The sequence below is a fragment of the Diplodia corticola genome (assembly GCF_001883845.1).
Source record: "Diplodia corticola strain CBS 112549 chromosome Unknown scaffold48, whole genome shotgun sequence".
Classification (NCBI taxonomy): Eukaryota; Fungi; Ascomycota; class Dothideomycetes; order Botryosphaeriales; family Botryosphaeriaceae; genus Diplodia; species Diplodia corticola.
The window spans coordinates 191,047-208,606 of NW_017971527.1; the positions used below are offsets into that span (position 1 = coordinate 191,047).

General features: G+C 49.6%; 5 protein-coding genes across 5 annotated transcripts; 4 read left to right on the forward strand and 1 right to left on the reverse strand.

The window, feature by feature from the left end:
• Positions 1–1,145: 1,145 nt before the first annotated feature.
• BKCO1_4800058 (uncharacterized protein) lies at positions 1,146–2,644 on the forward strand (the record flags this gene model as incomplete). Its single annotated transcript, XM_020276499.1, has 4 exons — positions 1,146–1,361; positions 1,422–1,458; positions 1,513–1,987; positions 2,116–2,644. The coding sequence occupies 4 exons, from the start codon at positions 1,146–1,148 to the stop codon at positions 2,642–2,644; spliced, it is 1,257 nt and encodes a 418-aa protein (XP_020127691.1).
• A 1,007-nt stretch (positions 2,645–3,651) lies between these two features.
• Positions 3,652–5,451, forward strand: BKCO1_4800059 (carotenoid oxygenase; the record flags this gene model as incomplete). The annotated part of the gene is made up of 2 exons (XM_020276500.1): positions 3,652–4,573; positions 4,640–5,451. The coding sequence occupies 2 exons, from the start codon at positions 3,652–3,654 to the stop codon at positions 5,449–5,451; spliced, it is 1,734 nt and encodes a 577-aa protein (XP_020127692.1).
• Positions 5,452–5,503: 52 nt separating this feature from the next.
• BKCO1_4800060 (heterokaryon incompatibility) lies at positions 5,504–7,093 on the reverse strand (the record flags this gene model as incomplete). Its single annotated transcript, XM_020276502.1, has 1 exon — positions 5,504–7,093. The coding sequence occupies one exon, from the start codon at positions 7,091–7,093 to the stop codon at positions 5,504–5,506; it is 1,590 nt and encodes a 529-aa protein (XP_020127683.1).
• A 903-nt stretch (positions 7,094–7,996) lies between these two features.
• Positions 7,997–9,414, forward strand: BKCO1_4800061 (cytosine deaminase; the record flags this gene model as incomplete). Its single annotated transcript, XM_020276503.1, has 2 exons — positions 7,997–8,218; positions 8,269–9,414. The coding sequence occupies 2 exons, from the start codon at positions 7,997–7,999 to the stop codon at positions 9,412–9,414; spliced, it is 1,368 nt and encodes a 455-aa protein (XP_020127682.1).
• Positions 9,415–9,855: 441 nt separating this feature from the next.
• On the forward strand, positions 9,856–12,186 carry BKCO1_4800062 (het domain protein; the record flags this gene model as incomplete). Its single annotated transcript, XM_020276504.1, has 1 exon — positions 9,856–12,186. One exon carries the CDS (start codon positions 9,856–9,858, stop codon positions 12,184–12,186), a length of 2,331 nt encoding a protein of 776 aa, XP_020127731.1.
• Between the last annotated feature and the right edge of the window lie 5,374 nt (positions 12,187–17,560).

Sequence of the window (17,560 nt, forward strand, 5' to 3'; positions counted from 1 at the left end):
ATCGGCAACAAGTCGCGCTTCTCGACCGTGATAGTTTCATGCAACCAGTCACACTGCTGAAACGTGTTTCATGAGAATTGTGTCAACGTCAGCACACGACCTCGTAGGCCGCCTGAAGGTAGGGTACAAACAAGGGTGCTACGTACTGATCGCCTCCAGAGTCATGTCCCCGCATCTTTAACGAGTCATCAACTCCAGGCACAGATGGTGCAATTGCGAGGAACGCCAGGTCAGTGCCACTTGCGGACGCATGAAGCCAACGGAAATAACTCCCTCGCACGGCATGTGGGGGACGGGTTGGGCCAAGTTGGCGCTGCGAAGTCCGGCTTGGTTCAACTTAAGCATTTTGGATCTGACGCAGCCACTCGTCTGTTCGACAGCTCCCTGTCAGGCGTCCCGAGCACTACTGAAGTATAACAGATAGATGGAAAAGAAAACTTGGTCAGCCTGCAGCAGCAGTAGTATTGTCTGAATCACTACTACTGCTCGCTCATCGCTTCGTACCAGCGAAACGTTGACGGTTTTGGATAGGGATGAGCCATGGTGCCATCCGGAGTACCCTCCGGTCCCAATCTATTTCAGTACAGGAGTCTCGCCAGGCAAGAACGTGCCACCGTCTGATGGCTGCGCAAAGCAAATATGATCGAACGGAGAGCAACGCAGCCATGCCGCTTGCATGTTGAAATGTTCCTGCGAGGACGACTGCCCCAGCGGCATGCGCGGCTTGGTACGAGAGCCGGTCTCGTATAACCGGGTCGAGGCTTCGGCTTGCCCATCGGATCCTAGCCTTGGCCGGGGACGGCTAGGGGGGCTTCCTTCAGCTCGCCGGAGCAGCCGCTAGCACACCTAGCAGATCAGCCACCACATGGAGCTCTCGCGCATTGTTGCGGAATAGCCGTCGTCGCTAACCAACCAAGGAACAGTTTTTTTTACGGCCGTTTTGATCGTTCGACTGCCGCGACACCTGAGTCGCGTTGTGGGGGCGAAGGAAGCCGACTTCCTACTCCGGAATGACCTTTGACTGGTGGTGGAAATACATCCGCTGCTTTTCTGCCATTAAGCTCCCGGCTTTCTCTGGCAGGCATCTGCCTCGACTCTGCCGACATCCAAACAAACCTTCACCACCAACCACCATCGGCCAGAGAATGGGAGGCGGTCTGAGCCCTCCGCGAGCCCTGCTCATCGAGTGGGCCACCAATCGGGACAAGTATCCCTATGGCGAGCGGCGCGGTCCTTTCGTCATCGTCATTGGAGGCGTGTTGCTTGTTGCTACGCTGGCAGTCGTTGGTGCAAGGCTGTGGGCGCGCTGTAAGATCAGACGCAACGCCGGCCTGGACGACTGGCTGATCCTGGCAACCATCGTGGGTTGGCCCCAAAGAGCATCGCTCCTTTGAAAGCATCTTTACTGACGGTGACAACAGCCCCTCTTACTGGTCTACGACGCCTGCCATGCTCTGGGTATGCAACCAAACCACAACCGCATCTCCAACCCAGTCTGACTCTTCCATCCAGGATTCTTCTCCTATGGCGTCGACCGTCACGCCTGGGAGGTCACCATCACCCAAGCCGTGGGCATTCGCATCATCACCTGGTGCATCGCCGTCGGCTACATGCTCATCACTTCCATGGTCAAGATTTCCATTCTCATGTTCTACCGCCGCCTCAGTGAAGGCAGCGTTACCAAGTCCTGGATCTGGACTGTGCGCGCCTTCATCGCCTTTGTCATTCTATACGCCGTCGTTTTCACCCTTATGCTGTTCGTCGACTGCCGGCCGCTGCACGCCTTCTGGAACAAGATGGACCCCGAATGGGCCCTGACCAACAACTACACCTGCTTTAACGAAGGCGCCGACTTCATCGCCTCAGCCATCGTCAGCGTCATCACCGACGCAGCCGTGTGCGTGCTCCCGCTCCTCGTTGTCCGGCGTCTGCAGATGCCACGGAAGCAAAAATGGGCACTAAGCGCCCTCTTCGGCGTCGGGTTCTTGTAAGTGAAGCCATCCCACAGCCCCATCCGCAGGGAGGGAGGGACAAAAGAAAAAGAAAAAGAACAAGGAAAAGAAAGAGAAAAAGGAAACCCAAGACCGACACTTACTCACACGAATCACCACACAGCCTCTGCCTCTGCGGCATCATGCGCGTCGTCTACATGTACAACATCTACTACACCACGTACGACACCACCTGGGCCGCCGCCACCGTCTGGTCCTGGACCCTCGTTGAGACGCACTTCGCCATCATCTGCGCGTCGGCGCCCGCGCTGAAGCTCTTCTTCCGCCGCTTCCTGCAGTCGACCCACGGCCAAAGCTACACCACCCGCCAGCGCCAGGACTACAACAACTTCGGCAGCAGCGCCGAGCTGGGCGCCATGGGTGCGTCGGCCGGCGGCGACGGCAGGCGCGCCAAGGATCTCGAGGGCGGCGAGGGCGGCATCTACATGGCGGACATGCTGAGGGAGGGGTTCGCGTCGACGAATGGCAGCAAGTCGCCTGTGTCGGTGACGGTTACGGATGCGGAGAGCGCCGAGGATGACGGGCTGGCGGATGTGGTGGCGGGGATTGATATGCGCACCATGGAGGAGCGGTCGACGAAGAGCATTGTGCGGAGCAGGGGGAGTACGGACAGTATATTGGAGACGAGATGATGAACATGGACATGTTTGGTACACGGGCGGCGTTTGGGCGGGAAGGGTTTGCTTCCCTGCATGACGGTCACTGTATTTTCTTGCGTACGTCGTTCGGCGCTGATGATGATCCTGCTTCGGCTCATCCTTGTGCCGGACCTGCGTTTAACCTCCTGGAGAGTGTTTGCCCACGTGGTAGTCAGGCACAGACAGAGCTGTGGCCCAGCACGCTTCTATTATTACTTTAATAACGCAACTCCCACGTACTAGCATGGATCAGAAGTCGCGGAGAAAATAATCTTAGACCGGAGCTTGTGGACGAAACGAGTTAGCCACGGTGTATCTACGAAATGCACGATGCTTTGGCCTCTGTTTACGAGTCGCGCATCGAGATCGCCGACTTGGTTTACGTCGATCCTGAGCACATACCTTTGGGGCTGAAGCCGCTGCAACTTGGCACTACACACGCAGTTCGGGACACAGTCCGTCTTCCATGCGCAGGATGCACATTCGTTCCGATACACTTGAAGCACGGACTCAAAACCAAAGGATACGCCGGCTTGAAAACACCCGTTCATGGTTGGGCATCTTATGTGTGATCGAGCGTTGTTGTACGCGGCTTTGGTACCTGCTATTATCCATGGAGTTTTTGCTCTTTTCAGGCCTGAATCAATATCCTCCAATCTCGTTGACGTCTTTTTTTTTTTTCATGCAAGGCAGAGGTGCGGATTAAACTTTGGAGGATCAGCAGGGCGAAGTAAGCGCCGCCGACCTTGATGAAATGCCGAACCTGACTTGCCGAAAGGTAGTCGCCAAATCAACAGGAACAACTACATGTGGAAAGATAGTCCTTGATTGAGAGGAGCGTCCTTTGCTGTGGGGTAATCCATCCGCATAAGCAGTCTCCCCGCACTCGGGTAGATGCACCCGAGCCATCACCTTCCGGCCCGATCCGCCCGCCGTGGAAGCGTTTTTATGTCTGTGGCTGCGACTTTTGCAGACTTGGTGGAGCTCCGAATCAAACTATAATGGCACATATCCACGACATTGCCGGCGAGGTGGAGGTGGAGAAGCGTAGCTATGTCAACGGTGTGAAGGTTGGCGAGCAAGTCAAGTTCCCGGAAACGGTTGCCTTCAGCGGCTTCAACAAACCCTCGCGTTTCGAAGGCGACATCTTCGAGCTCGAGGTCGACGGCGAGATCCCCAAGGATATCGATGGCACCTTCTACCGCATCCAGCCGGACCACCAGTTCCCGCCCATGTTCGAGGACGACGTCCACTTCAACGGCGATGGCGCCGTGACGGCGATTCGGATCCAGAACGGACATGCGCATTTCAAACACCGCTACGTCCGCACAGATCGCTTCAATCACGAGAGAGTGGCGCAGAAGAGCCTCTTCGGACGGTACCGAAACAAGTTCACCGACAACGAGAGTGTCAAAGGCGTCATCCGAACCGCGTCCAACACCAACATTGTCTTCTGGAGAGGCGTGCTGCTGGCCACCAAGGAGGACGGCCCGCCTTTTGCCATGGACCCGGTCACGCTGGAAACCATTGGCCGGTACGACTTTGACGGACAGGTCCTCTCCCCGACCTTCACCGCCCACCCCAAATTCGACCCGGACACGGGTGAAATGGTCTGCTTCGGCTACGAAGCCGGAGGAGATGGGAACGATGCATCCTGCGACATTGTCGTCTACACCATCGACAAAGACGGCAAGAAGACTGAAGAGTGCTGGTACAAGGCGCCCTTCTGCGGCATGATACACGACTGCGGCATCAGCGAGAACTACGTCGTCCTCCCCATGACGCCCCTGAAATGCTCGCTCGACCGGCTGAAGAAAGGCGGCAACCACTGGGCCTGGGACCCCGACGAGGACCAACTCTACGGCATCGTCCCACGCCGCGGCGGCAAGCCCGACGACATAATCTGGCTCCGCGCCGACAACGGTAAGCACCCCGGCAGCACTCTGCCTCCCCTCTCCCTCCCTCCACTAATCCCCACCACCCCCCCAGGCTTCCACGGCCACGTCGCCGGCTGCTACGAAAACGACTCCGGCCACATAATCTTCGACCTCACCGTCGCCGACGGCAACGTCTTCTTCTTCTTCCCCCCGGACACCCCCTCCGCCGCCCCCAACGACGGCCTCACCAAGCGCAACAAGCTCTCCAGCCCCACCCTCCGCTGGACCTTCGACCCGCGCGCCCACCGCACCGGCGACCGCGTCCGCCCCACCGCCGCCTTCCCCCACACCAACGGCGAGTTCTCCCGCATCGACGACCGCCGCGTCGCCAAGCCCTACACCCACTTCTGGCAGTGCCACGTCGACCCCGCCCGCCCCTACGACGCCGCCGCCTGCGGGCCCCCCGCCGGCGGCCTGTTCAACACCCTCGCCCACCTCGCGTGGGACCACCTGTCCGCCCGCGACTCGTACTGGGCCGGCCCGCGCGCCACGTTTCAGGAACCGACGTTCGTGCCGAGGAGGGGCGTGGCGGCCGCGGAAGCGGAAGCGGAGGAGGCCGAGGGGGAGGGGTACGTCGTTGCGTTGGTGAATCGCTTGGATGAGTTGCGGAATGATGTCGTGATCATGGATGCGCGGGATCTGGCGAGGGGCCCGTTGGCCACGGTGCGGTTGCCGCTGAAGTTGAAGTTGGGGTTGCATGGGAATTGGGTGGATGCGAGGGAGATTGAGGAGTGGACGGAGAGGAGGAGGGAGGGGGGCGTGGTGGGGCCGGCGAGGGGGGCGGAGAGGCCGTTGCCGTGGCAGGTCAGGTTGATGGAGGCGGAGGGTGGGGTGGATGGACGTGGTGAGGCGGCGTCTGGGTGATTGAGGTTGCAGTGGGATGAGTTGTTGTATTTACATGTTTGATGCTAGCATCTCAGATGAAGTGGAAGGTCGTCCTCTCGCATTCTCCCCTTTCCAACATTTCGATCGCCTCCCCGTTCATGATACCGTGAACATAGCAAGGACCACACAGTCTGTACAAATGCTCACCTGCAGACGGAAGTTGCCAAACAATGAATGGGGGTTTAGCCCCGAAGAGAATACAAACATCATGCCCAGGCCGAGTAACTTCTGGCCCCACTCCTATCCAACCGCGCGAAGTAGTGAAGAAACGATGATCGTAAGGTTCCATCCAATACCGAAAGTATCCTATCTCTTCATGGGAAATCAAATCCTCTAAACCCGAAACGTCCAACCTCATTGCATCGGCATATGCCACTGCACCGCCTAGGAATCGAGAGTCCTCGGATTCCATTCCGATGTAGCCCAATGACAAACACATTGCCTCCAATAGACTGCGTGATTGTTCGCCACCAATTTTGCGGAGAAGATTCCAAGTTTGGCTGAACGGATGTGGGTAGGCGCAGTCGAACGCTTCGGTGGGCTCCTCTGGAAAATGATCACCGTGGAGCATGTCGGAAGTCCACACAACGGAATCATGGATGAACCCCTCCACATCTAACCTTCGTCCATCGTAGCAAACTTTTGCGGTAGTCTGCCCATGCGATGCGAAACGACTGTATCTGTAGGAATGTGAAACACTATAGTCCCATCGCGGAACCCACGAGCTGGCCTCGAGGTCTAGGATAGACTCTGTACCATGCTCGACAAAATTCAGAAGGTCAAGAGATGAGTAGCCTTCCGACTGCAGTATTCGCACGGCGACGGACCTGTAGAGTTCCGAGGGGGGGACTTCATAGTCGACGGGAAGATAGAGCTCGGAAGATGGGTTCGATAGGCTATCTTGCAAGGCTCTATGCCCGAGAAAAGCATATACTCGATCCCTGCTGTCAGAACAGAGTTTATTTGTACCGATGTCCAAAATATCAAGAATACTTTTGCTGGGGTTTCGAAAGTTGGTGAGACATAAAAGAATGACACTGGACAAGGGAAATGGCCAACGCAAGTTGTTATCGTCCAGAAAGTCCGTCAAATACCAGCAAAACGAGGAGAATACTTCCCACTCCAAAGAAGCCGATCCGAAGTGTAAGATGGCAACTGATGCAAGGCCGACCTCTTGGATGACCCAGAGACGGTCGAACCAGCCTGAACGGTCGAGGCGATTGATACAGAGCCAGTATCTCTCACCATATGCTAGGATCTGATGGTCGAAATCGATATTGGATTGGCCCGGTAGTGGAAGAAGACGCTCCGATGCACGAATGAATTGGAATAACGCAGTAGCGTTCCAACTCTCGTCGAGGCCCAGCCAGACGAGTACTCTTCTGGCCCTTTCATATACTTTTGACATGTTTTGCACTTGGTGACCCTGTTCTGTAGGGTCGTCTTGATTGATGCATACCGAGTCGGCCCATAGGATTCGCTTCTTTCTTAGTCGACGGAACTTCCTGAGGCCATGTTCCAGGTTCCAGGGGATGCGCAGTCTTCTATCGTGGCATAGGATGTCTCCACACTCTTCGGCGGGGCCCCAGGCGTATGAGATGGCCTCGTATGATGGCGCCATGTCGAGAGGCTCCACGATGAGTTCGCAGCGGATGGGCTCCCAGTTCCGCCCAGGAAGGAGCACCAGAAGCCGAATGTGATCAGTGTCGTTGAATGGCTCGTAGGAATAGCGACGTATTTCTGAGGGAATGAAGGATCTTGTCGGAAGAGGTGGTGTGGCGTTTCTTTTCCTCTGGGTCTTGCGGGCCCGCCGAGGCTGTCGGCACTTCTTCCTGATTGGGGGCGGGCAGTGTGCGTTACGGCGACCGTAGTGCCCGCAGTGGGAGCAGCGCTGCATCGAGATGAGATTCGCGGGGACGATGATGCTGTTCGACTGAGGTGATGCAGAGGAGGAAGTTGGGACTGAAGATTGAAAAGGCTTTAGGCAGCAGGCCAGGCTTACGAGGACTCCAGGTGTGTGCGGGGTTCAGCGCTGAAGGAGGCTGTGGCTGCAGAGCCTTGTGCATGTTACACGACCTGTGGCCAATGATACCATGAGGCTGCCGAACACTACTAGCCCTCACCCGAGGTGCTGTGCTTTCAAGACCGAGCAGTGCCTCTCTCTGGCTTTTCAGTAATACTTGTTCGCTTCTACGACGGTAGCGGAGAGCCAGGCGTTTGATGTAGTGCCCATATCAGCCGACCAATCAGAACCTCCGCACGCCGACAACACCCGGCGACAAGCATCAGTGGTTGACAAGGATTCATCACCGATGGACGAGTAGACGCAACATGTCATCGCTTTCGCTTCGCACTGCTTGAATGGCCAGCCCTTATCCTCCCCACTCCTGCGTTTTCTAATCCCAAAGCGGAAATTTACGAGCACGTCCAATCGGTACGGTACGGAAATCTCTGTGATATAAGAACAGGACGAATCCGCACCACCGGCGTTGCCATCAGCTCAGTACACACCAGAGTAACCAACATGTCCAGAATAGTCATCCGCAACGCATCCATCCTGACTTTGGATGACAAGGATACCTTCCTGTACCCTGCCACCCTGGTCATCCAAGACGACCGCATCGTCGACATGTTCGAGGGCGAGAAGGACACGGCCTCGGACACGCCCACAACCATTATCGATGGCACCGACAAGCTCGTCATGCCCGGCCTCATCGACCTGCACTTTCATACCAGCGTAGCCAAGGTCCACCTTCCCGTCTCCTGACCAGACTCTCCATGCTCACCCACAGACAGGGCTACAACGACACCCTCCCCCTCTGGGAATACCTCGACACCGTCTGGTACCCCTCGATCCGCTCCCTCACCCCATCCACCGCCCTCACCGCCGCCCTGCACTCGTACACGACCGCCCTCAAATCCGGCACCACCACCGTCAACGACATGTACCGCTTCCTCCCCTCCCTCGCCGCCGCCGCCCGCCAAACCGGCATCCGCGCCGTCCTCGCCAACGACGTCGCCCTCCCCGCCCACGCCCTCGACTCCCTCGCCACCAACGTCGCCGCCTTCCACGCCCTCGACGAGTCGGCCTCCTCCCCCCCGGGCCGCATCCGCGTCCGCCTCGGCCTCGAGTGGCTGCCCCTCGCCGACGAGCCGCTGCTCGCCGCCGTCGCCGCCGCCCAGCGCGACCTGCACGTCGGCCTCCACATCCACCTCTGCGAGTCCGCCTCCGAGGTCGCCGACGCCGCCGCCCGCTTCGGCGGCCGCACCCCCGTCCAGGTCTTCCGCGACGCCGGCCTGCTGGGCCCCCGCACCGTCGCCGCCCACTGCGTGCACCTGTCCGACGCCGACGTGCGCATCCTCGCCCAGACGGGCACCCACGTCAGCTTCAACCCGGGCAGCAACGCGAAGCTGGCCAACGGCGTCGCGCGCGTCGACGCGCTGGTGGCGGCCGGCGTCAACGTCGGGCTCGGCGTCGACGCCGCCGAGTGCCACAACTCGACCGACATGTTTGAGTCGATGAAGCTGGGGAGCTATGTGCGCAGGGCCGCGAGCCGGGATGCCGCCGTCGGCGCTGCGAGGGAGATGTTGAGGTTTGCGACGGAGAATGGGGCGAGGGCGTTGGGGCTGGATGCCGGCGTGCTGGAGGTGGGGAGGAAGGCGGATGTCATTTTGGTGGATTTGAGGCGCGATTTGATGTTCACGCCGCTGTTGAGGGAGAAGGGGAAGAGGAGGGAGATGTTGGAGAGTCATTTGGTGTTTGGGTGCAATGGCACGGCGGTGGACACGGTGATTGTGGATGGGAGGATCGTGGTCGAGGGGAGGAAGGTGCTGGGCGTGGATGAGGAGCAGTTGAGGAGGGACATGGATGCTTTGTTTGAAGATTTGGTCGGTGAGATGGAGAAGCAGAGGTTTGATCGCGAGAAGGCTGCTCCACAGTAGATCTTTGGGAAACCAGATCAATTTCTCAATGTCACCTTCATATCGAGACTGTCCTAGTGGATCGATGCGTATTCCTATCCTCTTCCTCATACCTACTTAAGGAAACCCCCTCGATAGGATTTCTCTCTCTTTGGTGTTTGGATTCTCAGAGGCAGAGGCTCGCCGTTACATGTTATATAAGTTCTTATCGGCCCCAATACGATACTGGATCCTGAGGACGGTAATTCGTGGATCGTCTTTTGGCCCCCATCGGAAAAAGCACATATTCACACGTCAGCAGACATAGCCTTGCTGGACATAAGTTGAGCAAGAGTCCCAGCTACTTCAGCCACTCGACCGAAGTCACCATCCTCGCAAACCGTGAGTCTGCCACTTGATGGAACCTGCGTTCACAAGGGCCACTTACGAGTTTGAGAGCAGCTTTGAACGTCCGCATCCACCATGGAACACCTATTCATCCATCTCGATGATAGAACGGTTGCGTCCAAAATTGCAGAAGCCCTAAACTCAGAGATCCTGTTGGAAGAAGAGCTGAACAGGAAGACGTCCCTCATTCCGCCCGTTGAACCATACACTGAATGGAGAGGATTTGATCATGATCAGCTCGATGATGACGAGCGAACAATTCAAGGCGAGCTTGCGGAATATCCAACTGCACGCGGCTGGACGATTGATCGGGCCTGGCTGGAGGGAGACCTGCGAGAGGCACATCCGGACTTCCGAGACAGCGACCTCGGTCCGGCGGATGTGGCCAAGAGGGTTGCCGCAATGGTCCAAAGTTGGTTGTACTTTGGGCTACTGGAGGCATTCCTTGAGAAAGGCGTTCATACATCGTACTTCCTGCGTTGCGGCGACGGTGGTACTCGATACATCCATTCCGGATACCTTGGATTCGCTCTCTATGCCTGGAAGATCTCAGCCAGCCATGTCGACGCAACTAAATTGCTGGACAGCAGCTGGGATAGCTTGAGAGTTGTGACCTCCGTCGTTCAGTTGCTCTATCTCTACACCGACCCTGATACTGCCCGAGGACGTCGTACAGAACAAGACTTTCCCGGCTTTACAGAGTCTGTCGCGGAAATTGTGCCGTCTATTCTTCGACTGGTTGATGCCATCTCATACGCAAGAGATCTCATTGCATCAAACACTGGAAGCCGCATTTATGTCCTTCAGGGACCCTCGCACATGACAGCTGCGCGTGATTCCCGACTTCTACTCCGGGGCTGGTGTCCGTTCCTTCTCCGATTCTGTCGGGACGGCCTGCCAGATTCGGTGCTGGATTGGCTTGACGGAACGCAAAGATCTAGTGTCATTGGAGGACACGAAAATTGCACCTACGCTGAGTGCGCTCGAAATGACATCGACCCAGAAACCTACAGCACACTTCATACAGAGCAGGGCTGCTCTTGTTCGCTCGTTCGACCAGACTCAACAAAGGTGCTTTCGATTATCGACCATGGGATGATCCCTCTTGTTCGACTCGGACCTGACTCGGCCATTGAGGTTGCACACCACGATCCACGTACTGTGGGAAACTATGTGGCAATATCCCATGTTTGGGTTGACGGGCTGGGAAGCGTAACAGAAAAAGGTCTACCTGCATGTCAGGTCGGAAAACTTGCCGCAACAGTCGATTCTGCATCTGGATCGACAAACACGCCTTTCTGGATAGACTCCCTATGCATCCCAGAGGCCAACAAACAAAGAAAAGCCTCCATTGCTCTTTTGAGGGATGTATATCAGCAAGCAGCCAGCGTTCTGGTCATCGACAAGACTATCACCACGTGTCCCCTAGGAAATGGTGCTCTACCAGAAGACTTCCTGTGGGCAATTGTCTCCTCTGCCTGGGCACAACGATTGTGGACCTACCAGGAGAGCTACCTTGCCCGCCAGGTGCAGTTCTGCATGACCGATAGTACCATCATAACCTGGGACCAGAAGCTTCCTCCATCTCGCAGCATCTCTACCCTAACGGTCATACACACGTCCCTGGATCAGCACCTACGACGTCTCCGACCGCCCATCGAACAGCGTAGAGAAAAGATAGCGCAGAGGAAAACAAACATTGGTGAAGTGGCTACAGCCATCAACTGGCGGTCGACCAGCAGGGTTTCCGACGAAACCCTCGCCGTTGCTGCTCTCCTCCTCCTGGATACGAGGAAACTCGTCGACATTCCATCAGATCGCCCCGCAGAACGGATGAAGCAGCTGTACCTGCTTGCCAAGAACCTGCCGCATGACATCATCTTCTTCTTTGGACCTACAATGCCTTCGTCCCCGTTCCGCTGGGCCCCGACCTCCTTGATGGCACGGTCGCCTGTCAACCTCGACATGGCCGACCAGGGACATTCTGCCATTTGCACCGAAAACGGACTGCATGGGCGATACTTTGCGCTTTTCGTCGACTCGACCTTAAGGGGACGCCCAAACAGCGACCTTGGAAACCTCTACGTGTGTATTGTGGCAGGTGACGATGGTATATGCGGAATCAACTGGTTTACATTTCCCTGGCAGAGCTCACTGGAGGTGGAGTATGATACCCTCATCATTCGCGAGGTTGATGGAGCCTACCTGAAGCCAGAGATTGGCAATGTGGTGGAAGCCGTTGCTGTACGAAGGAAGGCTCAATCTCCGGACGGCCTCGTGTGTGACTGGGCGGGCAGAGTCACGCTTTTGAAGTACGAGACGGGTGACTCGGAGGCCCCTTCGCCGGAGGAGTACCCGAACCTTCCGACTGCGAGATGGGAGGAGAAGGCTTTCATTATCACGTAGGGAGTCACCTGTAGCAAGGGAGACGCTTGCAGGAATGGCGGCACCGGTACCCCTTTCTCATCGTGCAGCTACCTAGTCAGCTAGCGTGGGCTTCTTGCGATGCCGGTCCTTTCCCTTATCGGATGGGCGTCTCCAAGAGAGCGTGTGTCGACTTATTTGTGGAGTGGTAAGCAAGGCTGAGGATATGCTTACGGTTACGCAAGGTGTGGGGGCTTCACTGATAAAGCAAGGGCGCTAGTGCGCGGTGCGGTGATGCTTCCGATGGGACGTGAATCAGTAGCGAGTCAGACACGGGGCTGGGTTACTCGTACATGCGACTGTAGCTCTGCGTGGAGGATGATGTGACATTTCCTAGGGAATGCTGAGCAATGACGGTATCACCGCCAGCCTTGTTCGCGGCTACGAAGTCCAATGACGCCATGATGTGCCACTGTCGGGCCGATATTTAGCCGGATCGCCACCTGGCTTCTACGCTCGTAGCTAGCACTTCTAGATAGAATACTACACCCCTCCGACTTACGTTATTAATACGATAATCTTTATTACCTCTTATATACCCCCTCTTTATTAAGCCTAACGCGGGGAGACGATTTAGAACGATAGTTAACTAAAGCCAGTCCTAGTACGCTATCGTAATATTAAAACCGTATCTTAAAGTAATAGCGACTAGGCGTCTACGAAGAGCGACGATTTAAACTACGAATACTAGCGATTATAAAGTAATAAGAGTAGCTACGGGATTTACGAACGTATATACTAGAGTAAAATAAGCGAGCGAAGCTTATCTATATAACGATCGTACTACGACGAAATATTTTCGTAGGCTAAGCTCTAACGCGCTCGGACTAACGAGCTAGCTAACGAGAATACTAAAATAGTTAAAAGTTATAACCGGTTAAGAAGCGTATCTACCGCCTTAAGAGATAAAAACTTAGATAGCGATCTAAGAATAGCGACGTATCGTATTCTTTTAGCGAAGAGACTATTATTCTTAACTATCTATTAACGTCGACGAGTAGCTTAAATACGGCTAATAACGAAAGTATTTTCGATATCTATCTATACGCTACTAGTAATATACTATCGTAGTATCGCTTCGAGTAGTCGCCGATTATACTTAATCTAATTAAGACTCTAGTCGAGTAGTACTTATTCTTACTTAAAAAAATACTATATAGGACTCGTACGCTTTAGTACCGCCGATATTAAATAAGAGTATATACTATCTCCTTCTATAATATCTCTATCGTCTACTATTTAGTAGAGATAATCTCTTAAGCGACGTAACTACGCTCGAATTAACTAGACTACTAGAACTATTCGTTCTTAATAATAGCTAGACTTATCTTAATTAGGCTACGATAGTCGTTTCTTCTTATTATTATTACTATCGATATCGTTATTATTAGTATTATTACTATTAGCGTTATTACGTCGGTTAAATAGCGATCTTAGTAGTTAACCGATCTTATCCGAGTTACTATTATTACCGTATAAAATAAATCTTAATAAAGCTCTTCTAATTTTAGAGGAGAAACTTAAGTAAATAGACTATAAGCTTAAAGAGTTATTACTTTTAAAACGGTCTATATCGTCGTTACCCGTTAAGTAGACTATCTAACTATTAACCGTAAGAATAATATCTATTCGCTCTAATATATTCGATAGTATTCGTAATAGAAACGTCCGTAAGTTAAAGCTATAATATTAAATTACCTCTTATTAATCTATCTCGTTCGTAGACGCTACTAAAGAGATAAAGAAAAAAATAGCGATAATAATACTACGCGATTTCTTAATAGAGCTAGCTAGGGCGTTCTTTAAAACTCTTATTAGAAGCGATAAAATAGATCTTAACGCTATTTATATAATACTCTAACGCTATTTTCTAATCGAAGCGTCTACCGATAGATTTTAGTAGGGGATAAAGGCGCTTACCGCGCTAAAATAAGATAATAGAACTATAATCTAGTACGGTTAGAAAGTCTTAAATATCTAAAAAGCCCTCGAATTAAATAAGAACGAAAAAGCGAACGTATATCTCGACTTTATCTAAGCTACGTTAATTAACTACTTTATCGAGAATATCTAAGATATTAATACTAGAAAGTTCGTTCGCTCCCTAATACGGCTAAATAAGAATAAAGAAGAAGTATAGATAACTTTAAATAAGATAGTCGAGACGTCTATTAAGATAGCTAATAAGAAGATTAATAATCTCTATCTTAACTAATCTATCGTTACTAGTAGTAGCTAAGATAAAGAAACGATATTCTCGATTAACGATTTATCTAAACTTATACCTTCTATAATTAAAGTAATAAGTAAGTTTTTAATATCGTCTTAACTACCGCTACTACTATTATAGTAATAAGCGTCTAGAGAATATCGTAGCTAAGAAGAATATTAATAAGAATAACTATCTTAAGGCTAATAATAGAGTTCCGCTTCTTCTTCTCTACTATAAGGTAAGGGCTAATACTTTATTTATACTAAACCGGGCTATATTACTAGAAACTATACTATAAGGAATCTATCTATAGACGAGCGCCGTAAGATAAAGAAAGATAACGAAAAGAAGTTTAAACGTCTTTCGCCTTCTAGTTAGCGATAACTATTAGCGATACCGGCTACTAAAGCTATTAATTTTATAAAGTCGGTAGAGTATAACGCTCTAGAGCGAATAATTCTAAAGAATAGAGAAGCGACGTTTATAATATCGTTTCTAACTAACTAGTATATTACGACTATAGTAAGAGATATAATTATAAAATCGTTAATACTTAGTATAGAGATAGTCTAGGCTAGAAACTATACTAAAGTATATATAGCTAAGCGCTACGGTAGTAAAACGGGGTTATCGCCTATATAAAAATAAAGTAAGAAGCTACGTAAGACTAAAAGAGTAATAGCGAGCGATTCTAAGCCGTTTAAAAGTATCCGCGGAATAGAGAATATACTAAAATATCCTATAATATAGAATATTCTTAATAAACGCATCGTTAAGGCCGACGATATTACCTATAGTTAATTTTTTAATTACTTATCGAAATTATCTATAGATATAGGTAAAGCCCTTATTAAGCCTACGTAAAGAAGAACTAAGACTACTACTTAAGAGCTACTAGTCTCTTAAACTACTCTACTATCGGTTTCGATTAAAGAAATAGTTACTATAATCGAGGTCTTAGCTAGAGACGTAATCGATAACTTCTATATTTTAAGTAAGATAAGAAACCATATTATTAAACGTTATCTAAAGCCGGAGATATAGCGTATTAACTATATTCTACTTAACTCTAAATCTAAATATAACTTCGTACCGAATAGCGTTATCTAATAGCTTTATCTAAAGAAGAAGTAAATTTAAGATTTTTATCTTAAGACGGCTCTTAGACGTAAAGTAATAGTCTCTTATATTATTATATTCGACGTCGATATCGGCGGAGCGCTACGTAGGGTAAATACGTATATAGCTAAGAATAAAACGACCTATACTATTCTTTTAGATAGAACGTAGCTCTATTCTATTAAGGCTTAAGAGAGGTACGAAGGCTAGTTAATTAAAGTCTAAAACGATTATAGCCGGATCGTAGCTCTAAAGCGGTATAATTAGTACTAAGAGAACTATATTAAAGTTACTTAGCTTTAAGTATCTACTCGCTTTAACCGGGTCGAAGAACTCTCTAATAATAACGAATTAAAGACTATCGAAGAAGAATTCGACGACGAAGACTTAGAAGAATTATTTAAAGAAGAGGATATAGACGGTTTAGTTAATATTATAACTAGTATCAATAATATCGTTAACTCGGGGAAAGATAGTTATTCGTAATAGAGCCCCTAGCTATTACGAATACTAAGATAAATCTAGAGTATTTATCTAAAGTATATTTCGAGCGTATATTTACTTACCGCGGATTTAAAAAATTAATTAAGTAGAATTACTAAATATCTTATAATAAGTAGCGTAGTAGAGCGAGAGCTTAAAATACTAAGTTTATAAAAATAACGTAGTATAATTTAAGTAGTATAGATAGGCGAGTAAAGAAGTAGATTCGCTAGAGTATAAAGAAATTATTACTAGTTAAAAGTTAAGCGGTCTCTTAGTATAACGATATAAGTCTTTACGAAATTAATAATATATTATTATAGCTAGATATAATTTAATAAGTATTCTCTCTAACTAAATTAGACTTATCTAAGTCTAAAATAATTATAATATTATCTATATTCGAAGCTAAGAATCGCGTAGAATTAAGAATAAAGAAGAATAAATAGCCTTTAAGAGAGTTTATAACTCTAAAAACGTAAGTATCTATTACTAGTAAGTAGTTTAGATAACTATTAGTATTATCTAATAGTCTTTTATAGTATAAAGTTCTATTATTACCTATATTAAAGAAGGACTTAAAGAAAGGGGAGATTACTTCTTTAAAGAGTTATATTATAACTAATATAAATTCTTAGCGTAAGAATCGATCTTATCTAATTATCGAGACTTACGACTTCGTAACGAACTTAGATACTATAGCCTAGAACCGTCTAATACGGGTAATATTATTAAAGAAAAATATTTATTAGAAGAATTCTTAAAGAATAAAGTACTATCTAAAACTACTAGAGTACTACCTATATTCTAAGGCGGTATAAGACGAGTATTAAGGCGAGAATATATCGGTATTATTACTAATACCGACGATATTAAAAATATCTACTATAGAGTAACCGCTTTTACCGCCTAGTTATCCTTAGTACTTATATTAACTAGACTAGTTATAAAGAAATTAAGAAGAAGTAGTATTTAGATTAAAACGATTAGAATTTCCTATAAAACGTTAACTAAAGTAATTCCGGCGTAAACTCTTAGATACTCTAGACGTAGATATTACCGAATAGATTACGCCGAATTTCTATATACTCGAAAATCTAGTAGAGACCGACGAGTAGAAAAAGCGCGTTACTCGACTACTCTATATATAGCGAGATCTCTTTACGTTCTTAGTAAGAAGTATACCGCCGACGGACTTAATTATTTATTATATACTAATATACGCTAACTTTAGGCCGAAGGTAGCGACTATACTCTTATATATACTAAAGAAAATCTAATACTAGCGGGAAGTACTTCTAGTATTAAAAGAAGTAGATATCGTCGTTCGGTATAAGTTAAGTTAGAGCGCGAAGATAAAGTTCGTCTTTAAGAAGAATAATATAGAGAAGATATCTATTAGAAATTAAATATAGATAGTTTATATCTTTTACTTTATTAATAACGCTATTATTAAGTTCTATTATCTAATAAGACGTATCGAGCTAATTCTAAACGCTATTAAAAGAAGAGAAATTACGTATCTATTTAAGATTAATATAG